Raw genomic sequence first — 23228 nt, forward strand, 5'->3', positions numbered from 1 at the left:
CAACTTCATATATACACTAAGTGCACTATGAGCTATTAGCCTGTGTTTATAAGACTTAGATCCCTTACCTGGGGCTCGTCTTAAACTGACCAAGTATCGTTGCTCCCCCAGTCCATTAAAACATGCTATGTCAACAGTGTCTTTGAGATAAGATGGGCCTCTCTCAGGGCTGTAAAACGGTACATTGACCTCATATATTTAAGTCGAGACTTTGGTGACATTTAGGTGCTTGTTTTTGGGTTGAACCCCCCCCCCCCCCCCCTCCTCTCTGTCATAAAGAACAGAAAGGGGGGTGGGCCAGTCGAGGGGTCAGAAATGGCCATTCGTGGATAAGGACCGTAACGAATTAGATAGGATTGTTTACAAAGCACCGAACAGCCATTATTGAGGCCGGATGGGAAAGGCAAAAGGAAAACAGGGAATGATGGATGGAGATTTATGGGAGTTGTTGAGTGCTGACCTATGCTTTCTTGTGTAGCTGGTGTGAACAAATCTGCCACTATATGGCATTTTTAATGGATAACCAGAAATATTCAAGATAAACTTTGGATTAGACTGACTGACGTCTCGGTCCACTCTTAGTTTGAACAAGATGCATCAGTCACGTTGTTTTATTTTGTTCGGTTAAGTTGCCATGGTATCTACTGACTTTTGTTATATAACATCTCTATCCAATGGAAACTTACTGACAGAAGAGGAAAACAGGAAAAAGGTTGAAAGGATGTAGTTGAACTCACTCAGAGTGTGTGTAACACAGTCATGCAGAGACCTGTATCAATTAATAGGAATAAAGTACATAGACTCACCCATGTGTAGGCAGAGGAATCTGAATCTTACGAAATCTGCAACATATGAGTTTGAGTTTGATTTTATTTGACATAAAAAGTAGCAGTATAACATTGTTACAACTTCTATGTGAAGGATAACACAGTAAAGTTGTATTAACTTATTTTCCTTATGGTCCTTGATTTTTTTTATCTATTATGCCAATATTTTTATGCATTACATTATTAATATATTTATACATTTTATAAAGAAAATTAAGCGACTTTTTACGACCATTAGAATTGTTTGCTGTGTGACAATGAACCCTGCACATGACATGTGGTAAAAAATATGTATATTGTGGACATGAATGAACAAATAGTTCCCACAACTTGCTATTATGTCAGCACATTTTACTAATTCGTTCCCTTGTTGTTTAAAGTAAATCATGCACACAGTATAATAATTTGTTCCATGGTTTTAGTTCAATCAAAATGGATGAACGAATTAGTACAACATGGCTATGATTTACTAAAAGAGAGAACAAATGATTAAAGCCACAGTATGTAAGTTTCACAGCTAAATATTGCTAATTCAAAACAATAACAAAGGCGTAGCGTTGATGATGGCATGAATGTGTGTGGAATCATGGGAGTGTCGTCTTCACCTCCACAGCCGATGGAAAGCAGTCCGACGGGACTCGGGCAGAAATCATGTTCTTGGATGAGACAATTTATTCAAGTTTTATTAACGCTACTGTGGTGTAAAGCAGGACTGGAGCGAGAGTATTTTACATTGCTGTTTTTGCTATTCTTATATGCCGCAGTCACCCGCTGACTCGTTGGCTCGTTTTGATGTTTATGTTTATTTTACGGATAAAGTTACGGTTAAAGTTGCGATTAACTCTCGCCTCATTCATCCCGGAACTTGAACTTTATTACAGTTACATTTGATCACTTAAATTCACATTATTTTATTTTATTCTAATGAAACGGCTACAAGTGCTGAATTACTACTCATACAGGCCACTTTATTTTTACGAATTAAAATTGTGAGGTAATGCAGCGCTGTTTTACTTGGTCAAAACAACAAATTACATTTGAGTGTGTTGAAAGTTATAACTTTGTGCGTTCATTCTATGACTAGCATGAGACACGTTGCAGCTGCAGTAATCTAGATCAATATAAGAATATTATATTAATAAAAGCTGGATGACTTTTGTTGCTAAACGACATGCAACTCATTTTATGATGTATTGTAAGGTGCAGAAAATGCTGTATTACTAATGTTCTATGTTAGCCACTTTACAAAATACACAACATGACACAAACATGTTACTCACAGTAAATCAAGACAATGAGAGTTTCAAACAAATAAGGCTATCCGTGTTGAGATGTATAACATTGATTAGTTTTCTGTCTATAAAAATATCCAAACAGTTCCTCATCTAATAAAACATAATGTTTTAAAGAGTCGCTGGTGTTTCCATGGTTTCTACAGAAGTAAACCTGAAATCGAGTGTAGCTAGGGTATGACGTCATTGACAGCGACGCAATGACACGTTCCGTTACACTGGTTAAAATAGCTGATTTTTCTGGATTTAAACATTGTTGGAAACATTTGGGATAATGTAAGTACACAAGTCAACAAAATACAGTATATAACATTGTTCTAGTGGTTCTTGGATATTTTAATCCCAAATTCGTACATATTGTGCCATAATTTGTGGCCACGATATATATATTTTTGTCTGCATATGATGTGCAGGGCTCCATATAATTAAAGGGATAGTTCACCCAAATATTTAAATTCTGTCAGTATTTACTCACCCTCATGTTGTTTCAACCCCGTAAGACCTTCGTTCATCTTCGGAACACAAATTAAGATATTTTTTATTAAATCTGAGAGCTGGATCACTCCTCAATAGGCTTCTTCAGGGATTGAAACTTGCCAGCCCCGAAAAGTTATTAAAGATATCATTAAAATAGTCCAAGTGACTACACTGGCTCAATCTTAAGTTTATCAAACGACGAGAATACTTTTTGTGAGCAAAAAAAATTAATAAATGAAATAACGACTTAGTTTCAATTAATAATTTCCTTCTCTGTGGACCTCGAGTCAGTTCACTAGTGTAATAGCGTAAGCTTCTGTTTTTGTACGTCACACGCATCACACACACGACCAGCGTCGGCCAATAGTGAGCCTACGTGTGACTTAGCTCTACGCTATCACACTAAGTTAACTGACTCGAGGCCCATAGACAAGGAAAAGAATAGTTGAAATAAAGTCGTTATTTTTGTTTGTTTTTGTGGACAAAAACTATTCTCGTCGCTTGATAAATTTAAGATTGAGTCACAAGTAGTCACTTGGACTATTTTAACAATGTCTTTCATAACTTTTCGGGACTGGCAAGTTACAATCCCTAAAGAAGCCTATGGACTAAGTATGGAGGAGGGATCCAGCTCTCAGATTTAATCAAAAATATCTTAATTCGTGTTCCGAAGATGAACGAAGGTCTTACAGGGTTGAACAACATGAGGGTGAGTAAATACTGACAGAATTTACATTTTTGGGTGAACTATCCCTTTAACATAAAAAAAAAATCACATTTCTCACCAAATTTTCAAGACTGTAATGACTAATGAATAATAATATATTTTTAAATAATAAATATTTAAAAATATATACAATATAAAATAATATCCACAATATTGTAAAAAGTGTAGCAGTATAAATATATTATGCCAATAAAAAAACTTGTATTTTAATAATACAGTAATTAGAATGAGATAATGGGAAATACAACTGAGGATAAGAAAAAAAAGTCATTGTGGCAATGAGAATTTTTGGACAAAGCTCAGAATGTGCTTAGTTATTATAAAAAAATCTCAATAGTGATACAATAGTCTTCATTTACTCTATGCTACACTATTTTGTTTTGATTTTGGACCTGAACATGCATTCGTCAGATACACCCATCTAAACTATGTTGGAGTTGCAACACTGTTGGGAAAGCCCTTGTTTCTGCATGCCACCTAATGATGACCTCAGCCTGCATCATAAACTGTACTTTTGATTGTGAAAGTATGTAATAGTTTTGCATGTCCATGTCTGTTAGTGAAAGTGAAAAGAAATGAAATGCATGGTTTGGGTGGGTGGTGGGGTGTCCAGCAAATAATAGCGGTGTTGCACTGAAGGTTTTGCTTGTCTGTGAGACAAATTAGTATTTGAGCCGCCTTTGACTTTCTGGGGAACTGTTGTGATTTGTATGGGGGGCGTTTCCATGGCAAACGTCCTGGAATGTGTGTGAATGAATGGCCGGGCCGGTGTGAGAGGGACTCTTTGGAGCCCTGTCCTTTGTCCACCCAGGGCCGCTCTGCCAGGACGCATCAAATCCGTCCTGACATCCCACGAAATGAAGGCGAAAGTGGACAGGGCTTGTAACACAAGACCCTCGCTGAGTTCTGGGAACTTTTCCGAATTGTGTGTTTGTGGGTAAATCAACAACTGCTCAATATCGCTGCGGGCAGTCATCGGACTGTCTGACCCGCTCTTGATATTTCCCGGGGTGCAAAACTCTGTTTTTGTCTGGTGTGATGGCGAAATGCAGCCAAATCTTGTAACTGATGAAGAACATGTTAGAACATGTTTCCAATTAATTGAACAAGTTTCATTCTATGTTTGAAACATTTTTAGTATTAGTATTAAGTGCAGTATTAATCCCTCATTGACATTTAATTGTTGTTGAATGTGTTTACAGTGTTCTAAAGGTTTAGAAACCGCTTTAGGGTGTACCTGTATTAACTTATTTCCTTAAATGTTTATTGTGGGCAAGGCTTAACATTAAGGATGGCCTAAGGCTAGTACTCACACTTGATGACAGTGCTCACACTTGTCCTGTCGGGCCAGTGCTCTATTGTCACAGATTTTTGTTTGTTTGTTTTTATACCATTTGTTTTTCTGTCATGTATCCAAAATTGTTGCTAAGTCATGTATCCAAAATTGTTGCTAAGTCATGTATCCAAAATTGTTGCTAAGTCATGAATCCAAAATTGTTGCTAATTCTGCTCATTTAAATATGTTTTTTTTATTTTATTTTTATTGGTAGCCATTCAAATGTATTTATATTTTAAGATATTTCATGTATTATTCTTTTAACATGTAAGTAATAAGTTAAAAATTTTTGTGACTGGGTCAATGAAAATGTTGGAAGGGCAAGTTGAGCTGCTGTCCTGACTGGGAATGCAGAAATTGAAAATATTAGCATCTACCCTAGCTCTTCATGGCATATTAATGTGAGAAGCAGTGATGTCGTTTTTTGAAGAAATTATTATTTTGAGTCAGATCTTTTTAATGATTTGCTTCTTCTGGTTCACAAACAAATTGTGAGTTGACAGGGTGAATTGTTCACAAATTTGACCGATCTGGTTCTCAACTCAATGGTCCAGTTTTTAGCAGTCCACTTTTATGATAATTTAATAGTGGTTTTGAATTATTTTTAGGCTTAACAGTTTCAGTCCACATTCATTGTAATTAAATAGAAAAGAATAACCTGCCCATTTATCAGATACTTCATATGAACTCTAAACAACATGAGGCTGAGTAAATAATGACAGTATTTACTGTTCGTGCCCCCTAATCATCTATGTCATTTTTATTTGGTTATATTGTTGATTCAGGCTAGCATGAATTTCATCCTGGTTCCCTGGTAAAGTGGGCGTCCACTCTAGATCCAATGATTAAGAGAGCTGAAACAACCTCTCACTACAACAACCCATCTCTCCTCAGAGCTCACAGTTAATTTTAGTTTTTTTCTTAGAAAGCTGATGGAAGTGTGCGTGGACGTGTGGAAGAGAAGAGTACAGTCTTCTGTTCGCAAGAGAGAGAGCTCTTTCACAACACAGGATTCTTTCACCATCTACATCCCCTCGAAGGGAACTCAGCCCGGCCATCAGTGGGTCAGGTAGAGGTACAAAGGAAGACAGCACAGGGGAGTGATTGTGCCATCTTACCCAGAGCCCCACACCTCACAACCCGACCCACGCGGAATATGCAGACTTTCCAAGCACTGTTATTGGGATAAAATCTGCGTACTTCTGTGGAATGAATATAAATGTGGTAAAGTGCATTAAACATAACTGAGAGTAATTGTGAGAATATGAGAAATGCACATTATCCGATGACCCCTATGATGGTGGTTCCAATGCTGCGTAAAGTTGTGTTCTGCGGGCACATGACCTGTGTGGGCCTGCTCGTGACACAGCCAGGGCCTGAACTGACTCTCTTCCTCTCCTCAGACACAAAGCTCCCAGTTGTGAGGCCGACGTTGCCCTCCTCAGATTCTGGAGAGTTAAACTTGTGATGTTATGCCTATTGCTTTGTGCCACGGAGCCTTTGGCAGTCTCCATTTCCTGCCTTAACCTGCCCTCTTGTCGTAGTGCCGTGGAATGTTCTCCGACTGTGGAGATTTTTGTGTAATATTTGTGTATAATGAACTCTACTTTAATATAATCTTTTTATTGGTAAAATACCAAAAAATGGTGGAATGTTTTTCTGGGACTTTCATGCAAAGATTCAATGTAGAATATGGTACGGGGTGTCAGGGTTCTGTCACTTCTGTCTAGTTTATATCTTGGTTAGGTAACAGAGCCCTGACACTCCTGGTTTGTCATGTGCTTGTGTTATAGTCCTGTTTGTTGTGAACACATGGCTTGTCATGTGTTTCCTTGTTTCATGTGCCCTCCTGTCGATTGTCTAGCCTCTCCCATCTTGTTATCTGATTATTGATTCATGTGCCCAACCTGTCCTCCCTCGTTACCCTCTTTTGTTTGCTTCCCTATTTATTCTCCCTGTGTTTGCAGTCCTGTGCTGGTTCGTCATCTATGTATCCTTCTGTTCCTGTTTCCTGCCATAGTTCTGTTGTATCTTGAGGCCTGTCCGGTTTTCCCCCACGGGGAGTTTTTGTTTGTATTTTGTTTCATTTTTATTATTTAATACCTTCATTCCTGCACTTGAATCCTCGCTTCACTATTTCACCATTCCGTGACACAGGGATTGTCCCTTTGGAGCAGGGATCTTGCAGCAAACTTCTGGTTTCTAGTCCTGAGTTTTAACCACTATGCCAAATCACCCCCGTTCATCCACCACTGAAACCTTAGAATAAATTATTCATTTTTTCAAACCTTCGCATCTGTCACCCCATTTCTCATGAGTGCCAAGAACGTCCACGGTGAAGACACTTACTCAGTTGATTTACATCCAAGCGTTACCGCTAAGCATGGCAAACTGTGTGTCCTGTGTGATTCAACACAATGTGAGAGTTTGACACCAGCTTGTGTTTCAGACGGTAGAAAGACCTTGCAAAGATTCATCTCTTCAAAGGCCCAGCCAGCAAAGTGTTTTCCCTCAGCTGGAGCCTCGGTGTGTTCATGAAAATAATCAACTTTAGTCATCATATTTATCCAGTCTGATCCATTTCCACTCTATTTGTCTGTACTGTTCTAATATAAACATTGTATATTTGTTACAATAGGGTTAGTAATATAAACAGCTGTCTGCTCCAAGAAGTCTGAGGTCATGGGTTTAGGAAATGAATGGCTCCTTTGGCTAACCCCATTTGGTTTCTTATTGAGTAAAAGCATCTGTTCCTCTACTTTTAGTTTGATCAAATGTTGGGCCAAAATATATCCATTGCAAAGTAGACCGCATAAGATGTTTCTCGATGATTCTTGATAAGATAAGTCAGCCATGTTGTGGGTCAAGGCAAAGTTTCCAGACTGATGCTGCAGGCTTCTAGAAATGTAGGATTTGCTTCTTGTCCAAGACTTCCAAAACCTTGTGAGCAGCTTTTTAAGGCTTTGTAGGGACTCCGGACATAAAGTCTGTTCCCAAAGATCAGCAAAATGATTGCTTTGCCTTTTAAGACACCTTCTTTTGGCAAATTTCTAAGGCAGCATTTCACATATTATTTGCAATCCCAAAATGCACTCTTTTGAAATCAGTTTTAAGTTGAGTCTTTTAAAGTTTTCCTTCACAAGGTTCAGTTTCCTTGCAATGCTGCTTGAAATACACTACATGACTTTTATGAACAGATTTTAAAACACTAGGCATCATATCCTTGCCAACTTTACAAAAAGAATTAACAAAGAATAAGCATCATACACTAAATGACTGAGGATCACACAATACCAGACGACTTTTAAGTCATTCCGAACGCAACAAACACAGAAATGTGCACTTTGTTGCTGGAAGACGCATGACAAATGACTACAATATGTGTTCTGAAATCAGCTTAAAATATCAAGCGTGTTTAAAATCCTCTAAATGGATGGAATCAAAGTCTGAAGCTAAAACATCAGAGTCTGTGCTAATACACTATGCCATTTTCTGTGAAATCTGTCAACTCCAACTGACAAAATCTTTGACTTCTGGAAACTAGAATTGACTCGTCCAGACTGCAAATTGATTAAAAAAATGTGTAGTGTAATCGAATGTATCTATTTAGGCGGCTCATTGGTTTTGCAACAGAGCTTACCTCTCAGGCATAAGAGCAACAAGTCATAGTCAAAGGTCATTGTTTTAGTAATGACAGCCAAGCTATGACTTGACATTTAAAGATATTAAGGGGGATATGTAGGCTATTCAGCCACCGGTGCACAGTTTATTCCAAAAGCACTACAGTAATGTTGTACCTGCCAAATCAAACTCTGCTCATTCTTTATGAGGCCACTTGTGCCTCAAGTGACAGCTTCCCCTTCTAAAAGTGATATGTTTGCAGTAATGGCTGTGGGTGAGGACTTCACTAAGACAAGATTCTGGAAGGAGATTTATGTCCGGGACGTCTGAAGTGTTTGAGGAGGGGTGGTTGAAGACAGCCCTGTTACTCTTCTGTTAGACGTCTTGGTTTCGGCATGTCCTAGCAAAATGCATCCGCCCCAGACAAGTAGCATTTCAATTTGTCATGCATTTCAGTAAACATCAGATCATATGAGGGCGTCTGTGCCCAGAGGACACAGTTTTTTATTGCCTAAACTTGTGCTGAATTGAATATATCTCCCCCTTGTTGCCCTTATTCTTTTTTTGTCTCATGAAACCTTGTAAATTTCAGACTTTAGTCTCTAATTGTCCCACAGCTTGAGCAATACGAGGCACTTTTACAAGACATTGGTTTGTTGGCAATCTCATATGTGCTAGAGTTTTTTATTTTTCCATTCTCTTTATGACTACACATGGACTCAAGTGTGGAATGATGAGAGTGTGACTGTGAGCTTTGGGATCAAATTAAGCTGATAAAAGTTATTTAGTGGCTTCTTAATTATTTGGCTGTAGTCTGCATCTTTCCCAAAAGTATTGTTCCTTAGTTGTCAATGTTTTTTTTTTTTTTGCATGTTTTTTTGTTGTTGTTTTTTTGCTTTTGGCAACACTCTCTCCACCTCTTTTTAAAGTTTTCTGTTTTTTTTCTCCTCCACTCAGGTTTTCATCGTTGCACCATGCTGCTCTCACAGGCACTACGGAGTTGCTCTCCCTGCTGTTGGAGGCTCAGGCTGTTGTGGACATCAAGGATAGCAACGGTTAGCACTGCCTCCTTATTAACACCAAGAATGATGACTACAAAATAACGATAACTTAGAGCATGTGCCGTCACCATCGGCAGGAGTGACTGCGGTTACACCCACTGAGCGGCAAAAATTGGTTTTCAGCGTGAATGCTGCGACAAACACACAAAACGCATCAAAAATGGGAACAAGCTTTTAGATTGACCGTTTAAATAGATTTGACAAGAAATCTGAGGAATATTTTTACAGACTGCCGAAAGCTACAGAAAAGAGAAGCAAATGGATCGCTGCAATTCACAGGAACAACTGGACTCCAGGCAGCGAATTGTAGATTTGCAGTTATCATTTTGCTGAATTTTGGGGTAAAATCATACCCTATGTAAGTGATCACTCGGATTTAGACCTGCATGTATTGTATTTATATAAAGCGTTCATGGGCAAATTTGCTTTTATATGTGCCTGATTTCGATGCCAGGGAAATATATAATGTCAGGAATCACGATTCCTGGCTGGATGTCAATATCCATGGATCACTGGATCTTTAATAAGTTGTAAGGAACACAACATATCGAGTCCAACCTTTAGTTTAAACAGATTATCGTTTGTTTTACTCACATTTTCGCAGTTTCCCCTATTAAATCCAGTCATGTTGCACACCATCTACCGTATATTTGCGTCCACACCAATGAACGATATTGCTCTGCAGTTTTGTCGTCTTCACTTTAAACAGGTTTTTTAAAAAGGGTGGATTCTGATTGGCTGTCAATGTTTTTATCGTTCATCAGCTGGAAAAGTGAAAATGTTTCCAATGTCATTATTTCTGTGTTTTGTAATTTGTTATCGTTTTAGTTGTGGTGTGGACTCTGCTATTCATTAACATTTAGAACCATTTTTAAAACTATATCTGTATCGGTATCAGTCATCGTCCTTGGTGTGAATGAGCCTCAACACAAGAATTGAAATGGAGCCAATTCTTACATTTTGCTCAGTCTTGTACACAGCTCACAGAAGTCAGAGGTTGAATTTTTGCATGTTTTGTTCTGCAGGGATGCGGCCGCTGCATTACGCAGCATGGCAGGGTAAAGCTGACTCAGTGCTCATGCTGCTGAGATCAGGGGCTGCGGTTAACAGCGCGTCTCAGGACGGGCAGATTCCACTGCACCTGGCCGCTCAGTACGGACACTATGAGGTGGTGCGTATCCTTTAGCCCGCACTCAGATGCTTCAAAACAGTTGCTGGTCTCAGACATGTCACAAACACAAACGGCAGAGCAGTTTATGCCTTATGGAACGAAAATATATTTCCCATATATGAATGATCAATATATTAACTGTGTATTTGAAAATATACAGAATAATGTATTGTGTTAATATATTGCAATATACTGAATAATACATAAGGAATTGCCGCTTTTCATATATTTAAAAATATGTGACAATATATTTACTAATATATCATAATGTATGCATTTTTTTATTCAGTAATACAGTTCATAATATATAGATGTATATGTGATCAGATATGGTACTGCATGTGTAATATATTGCAGATATATTTACTCAAGCAAAATAAACACACATTTATAGAGAAATATATAATGTAATATATTATATGATGTCTAATTTTTTATTATTTATATTATAAGCACAAAGCACATCTGTATGTACTAAAGTATTTAACAAAGAGACTATCACTGTACTGAGGAGTGCACAGCCATTACTTTTAAAATATAGTAATTATACTCTTATAATGTTCAGCCAATCGTCAACCGAACCACAGGCTATACTCTTCAGCACAATGATAACCCCAAAAACTCAGACATCCAAAATAATAGAACATTAAACACTAACAGATCTCCACCCTATATTAATATTGAGAACACATTAAATAACACTTCATTTTAACATTTTGCTTTCCTTTAACAGTCAGAAGCAAAGCATGCTGGGAACTAGAAATCTGTTGTAGCTCATTCCGTGAATGTTTGTGTATATATATATATGTGTGAACGCCAATTCACATTTATATGGGAACATGCATGTGCAATATATGTACACAATAAAGGATACAACTTTGTGAATATTACAAATAATGCTATTTTTGTCTTCATTTATAAATATTTTATATTCATTAATATATAGCCATACATGGTAAATGCATATATTGCAGTAAATTGAAAAAATATGCACTAGTTTCCCATATATGGAAATGCATTATGTAATATATCACATTATATTTTGCAGTATATTCCCATATATTTTTGTTCCGTAAGGGATCACTCTAGAATCAATAGGCTGGCCTGACATTATTCAATGTTTTTTCTATTGAAAATCTTTCCATAATTACTTTGTTTAAAAATTTGGTTCCAAAAGCCAGCCCAGTCAGCCCTACAGAGAAAACTGGCCAGTCCATCCCTGTTGGAGAAGCAGTGTTGTTGGATACAGCACCTGTGAATCATCTGACATCAGCTCACTAAAATGCAAAGAAATATGATATCTGTGTTGCGACATCAACAAGTGACCCCAGATTGTTTTTTCTTTTCTTTTTGTGTGTATGTACAGTATTAGTGTGGGATAAAGATAATCTGCCTGTTTTTATGATTATTTTCTGTCTCTTGTAACAAGTTGGATAGTTCTTAACAAACATAATTAATCTATTTCTTGCTCTCTTTCTGTTTATCAGTCTGAGATGTTGTTGCAGCACCAGTCGAACCCGTGCGTGCTAAATAAGGCTAAGAAGACTCCTCTGGATCTGGCCTGCGAGTTTGGCCGGGTGAAGGTCAGTCATCTCATCTCTGTTCATTTCTAGCTTGTTTATGAGCATTCTTCATGTGGGATGTCATTCGTTACATCACTGTCACTATGACAACTGGGATCTCATAAATTGTGTTATCTGATGTGCAGTTGAATCTCACAATCTGATAAGAGCATGTCCAGTAGAGCTGCACGATTCTGGAGAAATTGAGTTTTTTTTGTTTCAAATAGAGATCATGATTCTCCCATGATTCTACATAGACAACTAAACATAATAGCATGTGATTTACTAGAGTTCTGATACAAGTATTGAACACTTCACAAGTACTGAAAGAATTTAAAGTATCAAGAGTTTAAAAAACAAAACTGCATGCATTTTGCAGAAGAACATTGTTCTGGAAGTGCTTTGGCTGTGTGTGTCTGTGCAGATGAATACGATTAATCCACTGCTCATACAACATTCACTTCTAGGCTTAAGAAATATAACCAGTTTAGATGGAAAGGATCTCAAGCTGACTAGCTGAAGACCTTACTGTAGCTTTACCCATTAATGGACACTGTACTTCCTAGAAAATAAGTGCCAACACAGCGCTACAACAACCATAATGAACCATAATGACCCTTCACAATAATGCTTTACAATGAAGAGATCTGCAGTTTATCTGTTCAATAAAATGCCTTACTCGCCTGTTGAGTGATAAAAACACCATCATCCCTGCATCGCTTTTACATTTTAAACCGCTCAGTTCTCGCCATCTCCAAAGCCAAGCCAATGTTGATTCTTGTTTTATTACGAGCTCGGTCTCGTTCTCTTTTTGCCAGCAGACTCTCCTCTGTTTACCGTTTGTTTATAATTTTATTATAATTATAATAGATTTAGGGCCAGATTTACTAACAGCTTGCGCCAGCAAGGGTGGGAATTATGTAATTTTAGGGGCAAGGCCATTTGGCCTCCACCTTTTCTTTTTTTGGGAGGGCACCAAGGCCATATGACAGGGCACAAAGGCCATTGAGTACAATTCGATGGTTTTCCCATTCAGATTGATACCATAACATAGTAATTGCCTGTACATCATGGTGAGCCTGACTGGCCTTACTGCAATGGATTCAGAGAAATCAAATTGTTCAATTTACAAAAACACAATCGCATTGGGAAATGCACATGTGCTGGTCTGCAATGTATTGTCTATGGAGGCCTATACGCTTGTACAAATAAGAAAATTCAGCTTGAGATCAGGGCTTGTCAATTTCAGCAACCCTTGAATGTATTGAAAGAGGTCTCTGTTTCCAACTACAACCTGTTAAGCTGCACCACCACTTTTGAAGAATCCCCAGAAATGGCATACCCAAACTGAAACAGATACAGTTCATGAACCCTTTGTACTAAAAGCACAAGTATGATCTCATTTGAAAGCTGACACCTGGTAGTTTATTGTAAATGTAGAATTAATTATTGTCATAATGAAAAAAATAGTTATAAATAGATTTAAAAAAAATCATGTTATGAGAATTTTTCTCTATGAAACATCTTCATGAAAATAAATATGAAGTTGGCATTGTATCAGTCTAGAAATGCACTGCAGCTAAAGCCACATGTCTGACCATGTTATACTTAAAATCTGAAGATGATATGTCTAAAACTCTGTATTTAGGTAAATGTTTTTCAAGATCATGTCATATGACTTTATTTATTAGCTTAGCACACCATCAATACACGACAATTTATGAGATTAAAACCATGTTTGTGCTCCAAACTTACTTTATAACTCAAGTCGAGTGTTCTAAATAACCTTCTGTGATCTGATTTGGCTTTAGATAAAAAAAAAAATTCAGACAGAAAATATCATATTTTATGTATAATGCAACGATGATAAAGTCTATCGATTTTAGCATAATATTACATATAATCTATTATTATGAAAATGCCTGACATGGCTTGAAGAACACAGGTAAGTCAAATATCATTGCAAACATGTTTATTGTCTTCAAAACGACATAATCTGCATGTTACAGCGATCTGTTAGCTCTGTTTGTGGTCGGGGATTTGGGATTTCCTGCATTGTCGAACGCTCTTCTTCATGTGTTTCAAATATGGACTATAATGTTCAGTAGAGCGTCCTCAGGCTGCTGGCATGAATTGAAAACACAGCACATCAGTATACAGCGCTCATAATGATTACATCGACGCATTGGCGCGTTATACATGGAACTTGGACAGGGGCAGGGCACACAGGCCACTGTGGCCGTACGACGATTTTTTTTTCACGGGGCATGAAGGCCAAAGTGTAGGGCAACGGCGGCCATGGCCGCGTGGCCGCGGTATAATTCCCATTCCCAACCCTCTTTTGCCGTTAAAAAAAACTACTGTCAGGATTTACTAAAGACGCACAGTGAAAAATTAGTGCTGAAAAGGTGTGGACAGGGTTATTTTTGCGGCTGACGTTATTGCATATGCATTTGACGGAGTTTCCCTTTCAGACACAAAATGTGTGGGAGGAGAGTATTTAAATGAATCACGCAAGGTGATTTACTAAGGTTTGCGCTTGTCAATTTACTGGTATTTGCTCTATTATTTACCGGCCAAAAAAGCATGTCTTAAACCAAACGCTAATTTGCGCTGATCTTGGTAGATTGCATTGGTCATTATGGAATTGATCCTGTGTTCTTTAATTTGCACATCGTCAGTAGATCAAGCACAGAACTTTCCTCTCCGATTATAGGATTATGGGATGGCGCTCTCACACTAATTTGCCCTGTTTTGTAAATCTGGCCCTTGGCTGCTCCATGTCAAACTTTCTCGCTCGTTGTGACAACTAACCAATGCCACTCCCACACCATACACACGTCAAAGTAGTCGGAGCAACTTTTCTCTATTTATGGATATGACAAGACATGCATGAGCGAGTGACATATGTATGCAATTTCCCATGAAAACTGTCCCGACAGGTTTAAAATATAAACACAGTCTTATCAAAGTGAATCAGGGTAAGACGAAAACATGTTTTGGAAGAGGGATTGATGATGTGCTTACTCATTATTTACATTTTATAAATTATTAACAAAAAATGTTACATGGTACATGAAAAATAAAAAAATAGACAGTTTTCGTGGAAGAGAGCATCATTAAATTAATTTTCCTCTTCTCTCTCTTTCTGCCCTGACTGTGATTTGTACTTTTCCTGTCTGTCTTTGTGTGTCATTCGTTCACTCAGTGAATAAGAGCTCAGAGCTTAGTTGTACATGTTCTCGCACACACATGCCCAGTGGTGTTTGATTTCAGTTCAGCTGTGTATTAGGCCTTTTGGAGGTGTTACTTTAAGGGCAGTGTGTTTATGTGTGGTATTTAATCAGCTGCTGTATTGAGGTATCAGGGTGCGGCTGAAGTCTTTCTCTCTCACACACTACTCAGTGCTGCTGCTTAGGGGAATGTGCTAGGGTATGTACAGCATCTTCAACATGACAAATGATCGCTTTCAATGCGTGGTCTAGAAAGACAACGTGAGCACGATTACGGATAGAACAATTCAAACTTCATTACTACCTGTCAAAAGTGTAGTATATCTACTCAATATGTGTAACTTTATAATAATTATAACTTTATAAGTACTGTTTTCTGCATTTTTGCCATGAAAACTAAATTAAGTATTTAATTACCAAATAATTGATTTTGCTCAAAGCTTTTACTTGCTTTTACTTTTTAAACAGTTTTTCCATGCATGCTCCACTTCACTCCACACTATCCCATAATCCCCAGTGCAAGACAAGTCTGACGCAAATCAATTCAAACTTCTCCTCAGCTCTATTAGTTTGTGGCCCATATGTTTTTGGGTGTTTATGGTCACTGGGACACATTAGCATGAGCTCATCTTCACCTGTGATACCTCTTAACCCCCTTTTTTGGATACTTTCGTCCAATAATTTTTCTCTCGATTCAGTTTTTGTATAAAAAAAAATAGGTATTAGGTACTACATATGAATTTGCCTTAACTTCGCGACCGTTTAAAAAGTATGTTCTATAAGTATGAATGTGTGTAGTATGAATGAAATTCAGACGTACTAAATCCACTACGTTGTCACTGTCATGTCACCTACCAGCGTCAGTTGCATCACTTCACTTCCATTCACAAATCCTCACCAGTGGCCTCATGGGATAGTAAAGTGTCCATCAAATGCACACTTCAGAATCTCGCTGGAAGTCATCCAAGGACTGACTCTTTTATGAGTACTGTTAATTAGGACATATTACTCTTTTGGCATCATGTCTTTTTCACATACTATAGTAGGGAGGTGTCCAATTTCGGACACAACGTACAATGGTGTTTGTAGCTTACCTATACCATTTATTCCGTTTAATGCCACAGTTTATGTTAGAATGGTTTTGTTTAAGAATTTATTATGTTTGTGCTTTAGGAATGAGACCTATTGAGAATAGTACAAAATGTGTAAATACATACTGTAGTGATGTTTAAACAGGTAATTTTATCAAATACAATAAAATCTTTTTTGTGTAAAAATGTTATTTTAGTTGTTATTTATACACTGATATTGTGTTTATTCATATTTAGTATTTTTTTTCAGTTTTCATTTTAATTTTTAGTCCTATTATTATTTTTTAATATTTATATTTGACTTTAATTAATTTGATTTATTAATTTCTATTTCAGTTTTAGTAATTTAGAACTACAATTTAAACTTATTTCAATTAGTTGACAAGGCACCATTTCTCATTTGTAAGTTTTTTTTTCATAAAATTGTTATTTTCTTGTATTTCAGCATTGATTTAATTATGGAAAACTATTTTTAACAGTTTTAGTCATCTATAACAACACTGGTGCAGAATATGCTAATGATCTCGGTGTCTCTTCTAGGTGGCTCAGCTGTTGTTGAGCAGTAATATGGTTGCATCTCTATTAGAGGGGGATCGGAAAGACCCTTCGGACTCAAACTGTAACACTCCTCTACATCTCGCCGCTCGCAACGGACACAAGGATGTCATCTGGTGAGCTCTTGAATAACTTGTGTGTGTGTGTGTGTGTGTGTGTGTGTGTGTGTGTGTGTGTGTGTGTGTGTGTGTGTGTGTGTGGTTGTGTGTGTGTGTGTTTGTGGCACATCTGTAGGCATCAGTCTCAGCTGTGTCGGGCTGTCCTGTCTCTCCCGAGAGCTGCATGTGTGTCAGCTCTGTTGTGTGTTTAATGCATTGACGCAACATTTAATTATTGGCTGATTACAGTGTTTGTGCAGAAACATATTGTAAAAATGACCCTTATAAAAAATTCTGATGGGATGAGCCACATTCAAAACTGATATGTAAACCTGTGAACATAAGTTCAATTCTGTATTGTTTTTACTCAGTTGATTTGACACATTTGTCCAACTGAATGAAGAAGCTCTCAAAACAATTAACACAGCTAACTAAACACACTCTTATGTTGGCGAAACAGTTCAATATTCACTGCATCAGGAAGCACTTCATGTTATTCTATTAATGCATTTATCAAAAATAAATAATATCAGGTTCACAACGCGCTTACGACACTCTTTACAACATGCTTATATCATGCTTCACAACACCAGACGACACTCGGTACAACATGCTTATATCATGCTTCACAACACGCTTACGACACTCGGTACAACATGCTTATATCATGCTTCACAACACGCTTACGAGACTCTTTACAACATGCTTATATAATGCTTCACAACACGCTTACGACACTCGGTAAACATGCTTATATCATGCTTCACAACACGCTTGCGAGACTCTTTACAACATGCTTATATCATGCTTCACAACACGCTTACGACACTCGGTAAACATGCTTATATCATGCTTCACAACACGCTTATGCCACTCTTTACAACATGCTTATATCATGCTTCACAACACGCTTACGTCACTCTTTACAACATGCTTATATCATGCTTCACAACATGCTTACGAGACTCGGTACAACATGCTTATATCATGCTTGACAACACGCTTACGTCACACTTTACAACATGCTTATATCATGCTTTACAACACGCTTACGTCACTCTTTACAACATGCTTATATCATGCTTCAATACACTCTGTACAACATGCTTATATCATGCTTCACAACACGCTTACGACACTCGGTACAACATGCTTATCATGCTTCACAACACGCTTACGTCACTCTTTACAACATGCTTATATCATGCTTCACAACACGCTTACGTCACTCTTTACAACATGCTTATATCATGCTTCACAACACGCTTACGACACTCGGTACAACATGCTTATATCATGCTTCACAACACCCTTACGTCACTCTTTACAACATGCTTATATCATGCTTCACAACACGCTTACGTCACTCTTTACAACATGCTTATATCATTCTTCACAACACGCTTACGTCACTCTTTACAACATGCTTATATCATGCTTCACAACACGCTTGCGAGACTCTTTACAACATGCTTATATCATGCTTCACAACACGCTTACGAGACTCTTTACAACATGCTTATATCATGCTTCACAACACGCTTGCGTCACTCTTTACAACATGCTTATATTATGCTTTACAACACGCTTACGTCACTCTTTACAACATGCTTATATCATGCTTCACAACACGCTTGTAAGACTCTTTACAACATGCTTATATCATGCTTCACAACACGCTTACGAGACTCTTTACAACATGCTTATATAATGCTTCACAACACGCTTGCGAGACTCTTTACAACATGCTTATATCATGCTTCACAACACGCTTACGACACTCGGTAAACATGCTTATATCATGCTTCACAGCACGCTTACGCCACTCTTTACAACATGCTTATATCATGCTTCACAACACGCTTACGTCACTCTTTACAACATGCTTATATCATGCTTCACAACACGCTTACGAGACTCGGTACAACATGCTTATATCATGCTTCACAACACGCTTACGTCACACTTTACAACATGCTTATATCATGCTTCACAACACGCTTACGTCACTCTTTACAACATGCTTATATCATGCTTCACAACACGCTTACAATACACTCGGTACAACATGCTTATATCATGCTTCACAACACCTTACGTCACTCTTTACAACATGCTTATATCATGCTTCACAACACACTTACGTCAATCTTTACAACATGCTTATATCATGCTTCACAACACGCTTACGACACTCGGTACAACATGCTTATCATGCTTCACAACACGCTTACACCACTCTTTACAACATGCTTATATCATGCTTAACAAAACGCTTACGACACTCGGTACAACATGCTTATATCATGCTTCACAACACGCTTACGCCACTCTTGACAACATGCTTATATCATGCTTAACAAAACGCTTACGACACTCGGTACAACATGCTTATATCATGCTTCACAACACGCTTACGCCACTCTTTACAACATGCATATATCTTGCTTCACAACACGCTTACGTCACTCTTTACAACATGCTTATATCATGCTTCACAACACACTTACGCCACTCTTTACAACATGCTTATATCATGCTTCACAACACGCTTACGACACTCGGTACAACATGCTTATATCATGCTTCACAACACGCTTACGTCACTCTTTACAACATGCTTATATCATGCTTCACAACACTCTTACGTCACACTTTACAACATGCTTATATCATGCTTCACAACACGCTTACGCCACTCTTTACAACATGCTTATATCATGCTTTACAACACGCTTACACCGCTCTTTACAACATGCTTATATCATGCTTCACAACACTCTTACGCCACTCTTTACAACATGCTTATATCATACTTCACAACACGCTTACGACACTCTTTACAACATGCTTATATCATGCTTTACAACAGGCTTAGGACACTCTTTACAACATGCTTATATCATGCTTATAAGGCAAAAATATAGTAAAAATTATAGTGCAAAAATTCCACACTAGTATTAATACAGGTTTCCAAGGCCCCACAGAATGATGCTGTTTACAAAGAGGAGCCAGCAGTAGGCGCTTTAAGGTCCTTGCACACTGAGTCCGAAATTTTCGAATGCGGTTTTTTGTATCCGTTATTTGGTGGCTCTGAATTGTCAAAACATCATTCAAATGCTTGTTACGGATGTGAAAAACGCAGAAAATCTATCCCGATCTGAATTTTTTTTATGATGGACGAAAGTTTCGTAGGCAGTGTGTAAACGTGATTGACATAACGTAAGGTCGTCTTTATTTTTTAACGTGTGAAAATTTCGGACGCGAATTTCTGACTAAACAAAGCAGCGCAGCGCTCAAACCCTGCTTTATCAGAAAAGATAAAGAAAGATTAAATGTAAATAACATTGAAACTTTTCTAGACAGTCAGTTCCCTTCAAAGATACATTCATTTAAAAACACCCGCGCCGCATTTTGACTTTGAAACATGCAGTGCTCATGTTTATTCAACGATGTCAAAGCCTTTTGGTAAATCTATTTGTGGCGGGCAGTGTTGATATTGTGACAGTGTTGAAACACTGTAATACATTTTGAAGCTATCAATTAGCGAATTATTGAATAGCTATCAATTACAATTATCTTAAAAGCAACCCCTCTCTCAAACAGTATCGTGCCGTGTTCTGATCGTTGTTAAAGCGACATACACCGGTATTGTGAGATATAAAAAATTCAAACACCGGTATTCGGTATGAACCGGTATACGGCCCAGCACTATGCCTATGTGACACTTCACAACACACAACAACACAAGTCCTGGTGCCAACAGACAGTCAGTGTTCTGTCTGTCTCTCTGACTCACGTTCCCCCGCTAGATCGTCCCGAGGGAGGGGAGTGTCCCAGTCTCTCTAAATATGTGTGATCACCTTTGTGTGTGATCTGTCTGAGACGAGTGTGCTTGTGAGTGGATTAAACACTGCTTTGACTCAATCTTATTCTCGAAGACACAGCACTTCCTGTATCAGATCAAACTCTTTAAAATCATATCAGAGAGATTTACAGTTTTAAAGGACATCTGTGGGGGGTGATTCACATGAAACACCAAAATCAAACAAAATGATAATATATTACACTGAGCCAAATTAAACAAAGCCTGTTTTAGGAGAACTATGATTGTATGCATTATTTTTATTTTTATTATTTATTATTCAACATTATTTTCATGACAATAAATCAAATTCTCATGATTAATTGAGAAAACCTTCGGTAAATCATAATTATGACATAAATCATTTAAATTATGTTAGTCAAAATTTTAGAATTATGACTTTTTTGTGTCATATTTTCAACATAATTACGTATTTTTTTCTGTTATAATTTTAACCTTTTATCTTATAAATATGACTTAGTTATAATTCTGACTTTTTATATCGTGAATCATGCTTTAGTAAATCATATTTTTTTCTGGTGTGACAGTTATACATATTCCATACATACTCATTTTGTATTGTAAAAAATATTTTATAAATATTTAAATTGTAAAGTAATTATTTGATATAATATCATGGAGGTATTTATTATATTGCACTTTATCTATTCTAATCTAAATAAAATGTTGTACCAACGTAATGAGACTGTAATGAAAATCACCACAACAAAAAAAAATTACCAAAATACATCCTGATATATTACAGTAATGACAATTTTAAAGGGAATATTGGCTTAATTATCATGAAAATAATGGCAAAATGCCAAAAAGTGTGTGTACTACTCCAGTACACTACTGGATCGCAGGATACTGCGTCCAGTCCATTGATTGGGTTTCCATCTCTCTGTCTTCAGGCTTCTTCTGAAAGCAGGCATTGACATCAACAGAACCACTAAAGCTGGCACCTCGCTCCATGAGGCTGCCCTCTACGGGAAGACAGAGGTAGTGCGGCTACTCCTGGACGTAAGTTCATCCTTTTTTCCAGAAATCTCTCTACTGCAGGGGTTCTTACATTAAGTGTTGTTTTTTTCCACAGTTTTTAATCACTTTGCCATATTACCCCCCCCCCCCCCCCCCAAAAGTGACTTTTTAATGTATTTTTGGACATTTCTTAGTAAACATCCCCTCATGTGCATCTTTTTGAGAATATTGTTTTGAGAGAAAGAAACACGAAAGGATGATAAATCAAGTCCCACCATAACATTTGTTTTCACTGAATGATCTGTTTCACTTGGAAGTAAATCACATTGTAGTAGTGACTGTTTCATGTTTCAGGTGAGTTTAAAATGTACATTTATATTTAAGGTTGATAATTATATCTAAATTAATATTTTATATTCATGTTTTTATTGTAATACTGTTCAAAAGTTTTGGGGTCAAAATAATTTTTTTGACATTTATATTGTTATAAAAAGTTTCTATTTATAAATGCTGTTCTATTGAACTTTTTATTTATCAGAGTTGTGTAAAATTGTATCACGGTTTCCACAAAAATATTATGTAATAAATAATGATATTTCCACATGATTTCCATTACACGAGAGTAGGTGTTAAAACTTCATGCTGATTTGTACTCTTTACAGTAACCTATGCTTCTCCATCCATTTACGCTTCTTTCCATCTGGTAACGTGAATCTCCTTCTGTCTGGTGTTAATAGCTGCAGTGTATTGCGCGTCAGCACACACAGCGGCTGCAACCACAGTGCGGTCCCTCCATAACAACCCGCTGGATTGAGCCGAGTAGGGGATATCTCTAGGGTCTTCAAGTGGGCACCTTCCGTCCTCAGTGTTTTGTCGACTAGCCCAAAACACCTCAAGAGGGCTCGACAGTGACTCTGGCGTCCCAGAGTCACCCCCCTCCGTCCCCCACTCAACTCAGCCCAGCTTACTGACCTCTACTTCCCTCTTGCTGCTGAGACCTAACCACAATCTCACAATCTCTCCGCAACCCAACCATACGCGCCAACCCGTTTGACTAAGGCTGTCGAGCCCCACTGGTGCGTTAATATGCAGTTTCAGTGGCAACGGTTCCGTATGGCATACCACCTACCGCAAAACACAATATCTGCCCAACCACCCGTCATTCACGCAATATACACAGGAACGTAATGACTGTAAATACTATACAACCTATACACATAAACCAACAGACTCTTCAAGTTTTCAAGAATTCTACGAAACCGTAGCATGGCGGCCTGTACACAGCCAGCTAGAATCTTTCCGTCTCAACCACAGCCAGTTGCTGCTCCTTT

General features: G+C 37.7%; 1 protein-coding gene across 7 annotated transcripts in view; it reads left to right on the forward strand.

Moving 5' to 3' along the window:
• The window catches only part of caskin2 (CASK interacting protein 2), a 76646-nt gene that overhangs the window by 33878 nt on the left and 19540 nt on the right, over positions 1 to 23228 (forward strand). For all 7 annotated transcript variants that reach the window (XM_077211599.1, XM_077211600.1, XM_077211601.1 and 4 more), the window contains exons 4-8: positions 9238 to 9335; positions 10367 to 10512; positions 12000 to 12095; positions 16939 to 17069; positions 21831 to 21939. In XM_077211599.1, coding sequence (XP_077067714.1) covers positions 9238 to 9335; positions 10367 to 10512; positions 12000 to 12095; positions 16939 to 17069; positions 21831 to 21939 — 580 coding nt within the window. The remainder of the gene's footprint in view (positions 1 to 9237; positions 9336 to 10366; positions 10513 to 11999; positions 12096 to 16938; positions 17070 to 21830; positions 21940 to 23228) is intronic.

This window comes from Siphateles boraxobius, unplaced genomic scaffold, assembly GCF_051911475.1.
Source record: "Siphateles boraxobius isolate OS27281-9 unplaced genomic scaffold, OSU_SipBor_1 66, whole genome shotgun sequence".
In the NCBI taxonomy this organism is placed as follows: domain Eukaryota; kingdom Metazoa; phylum Chordata; class Actinopteri; order Cypriniformes; family Leuciscidae; genus Siphateles; species Siphateles boraxobius.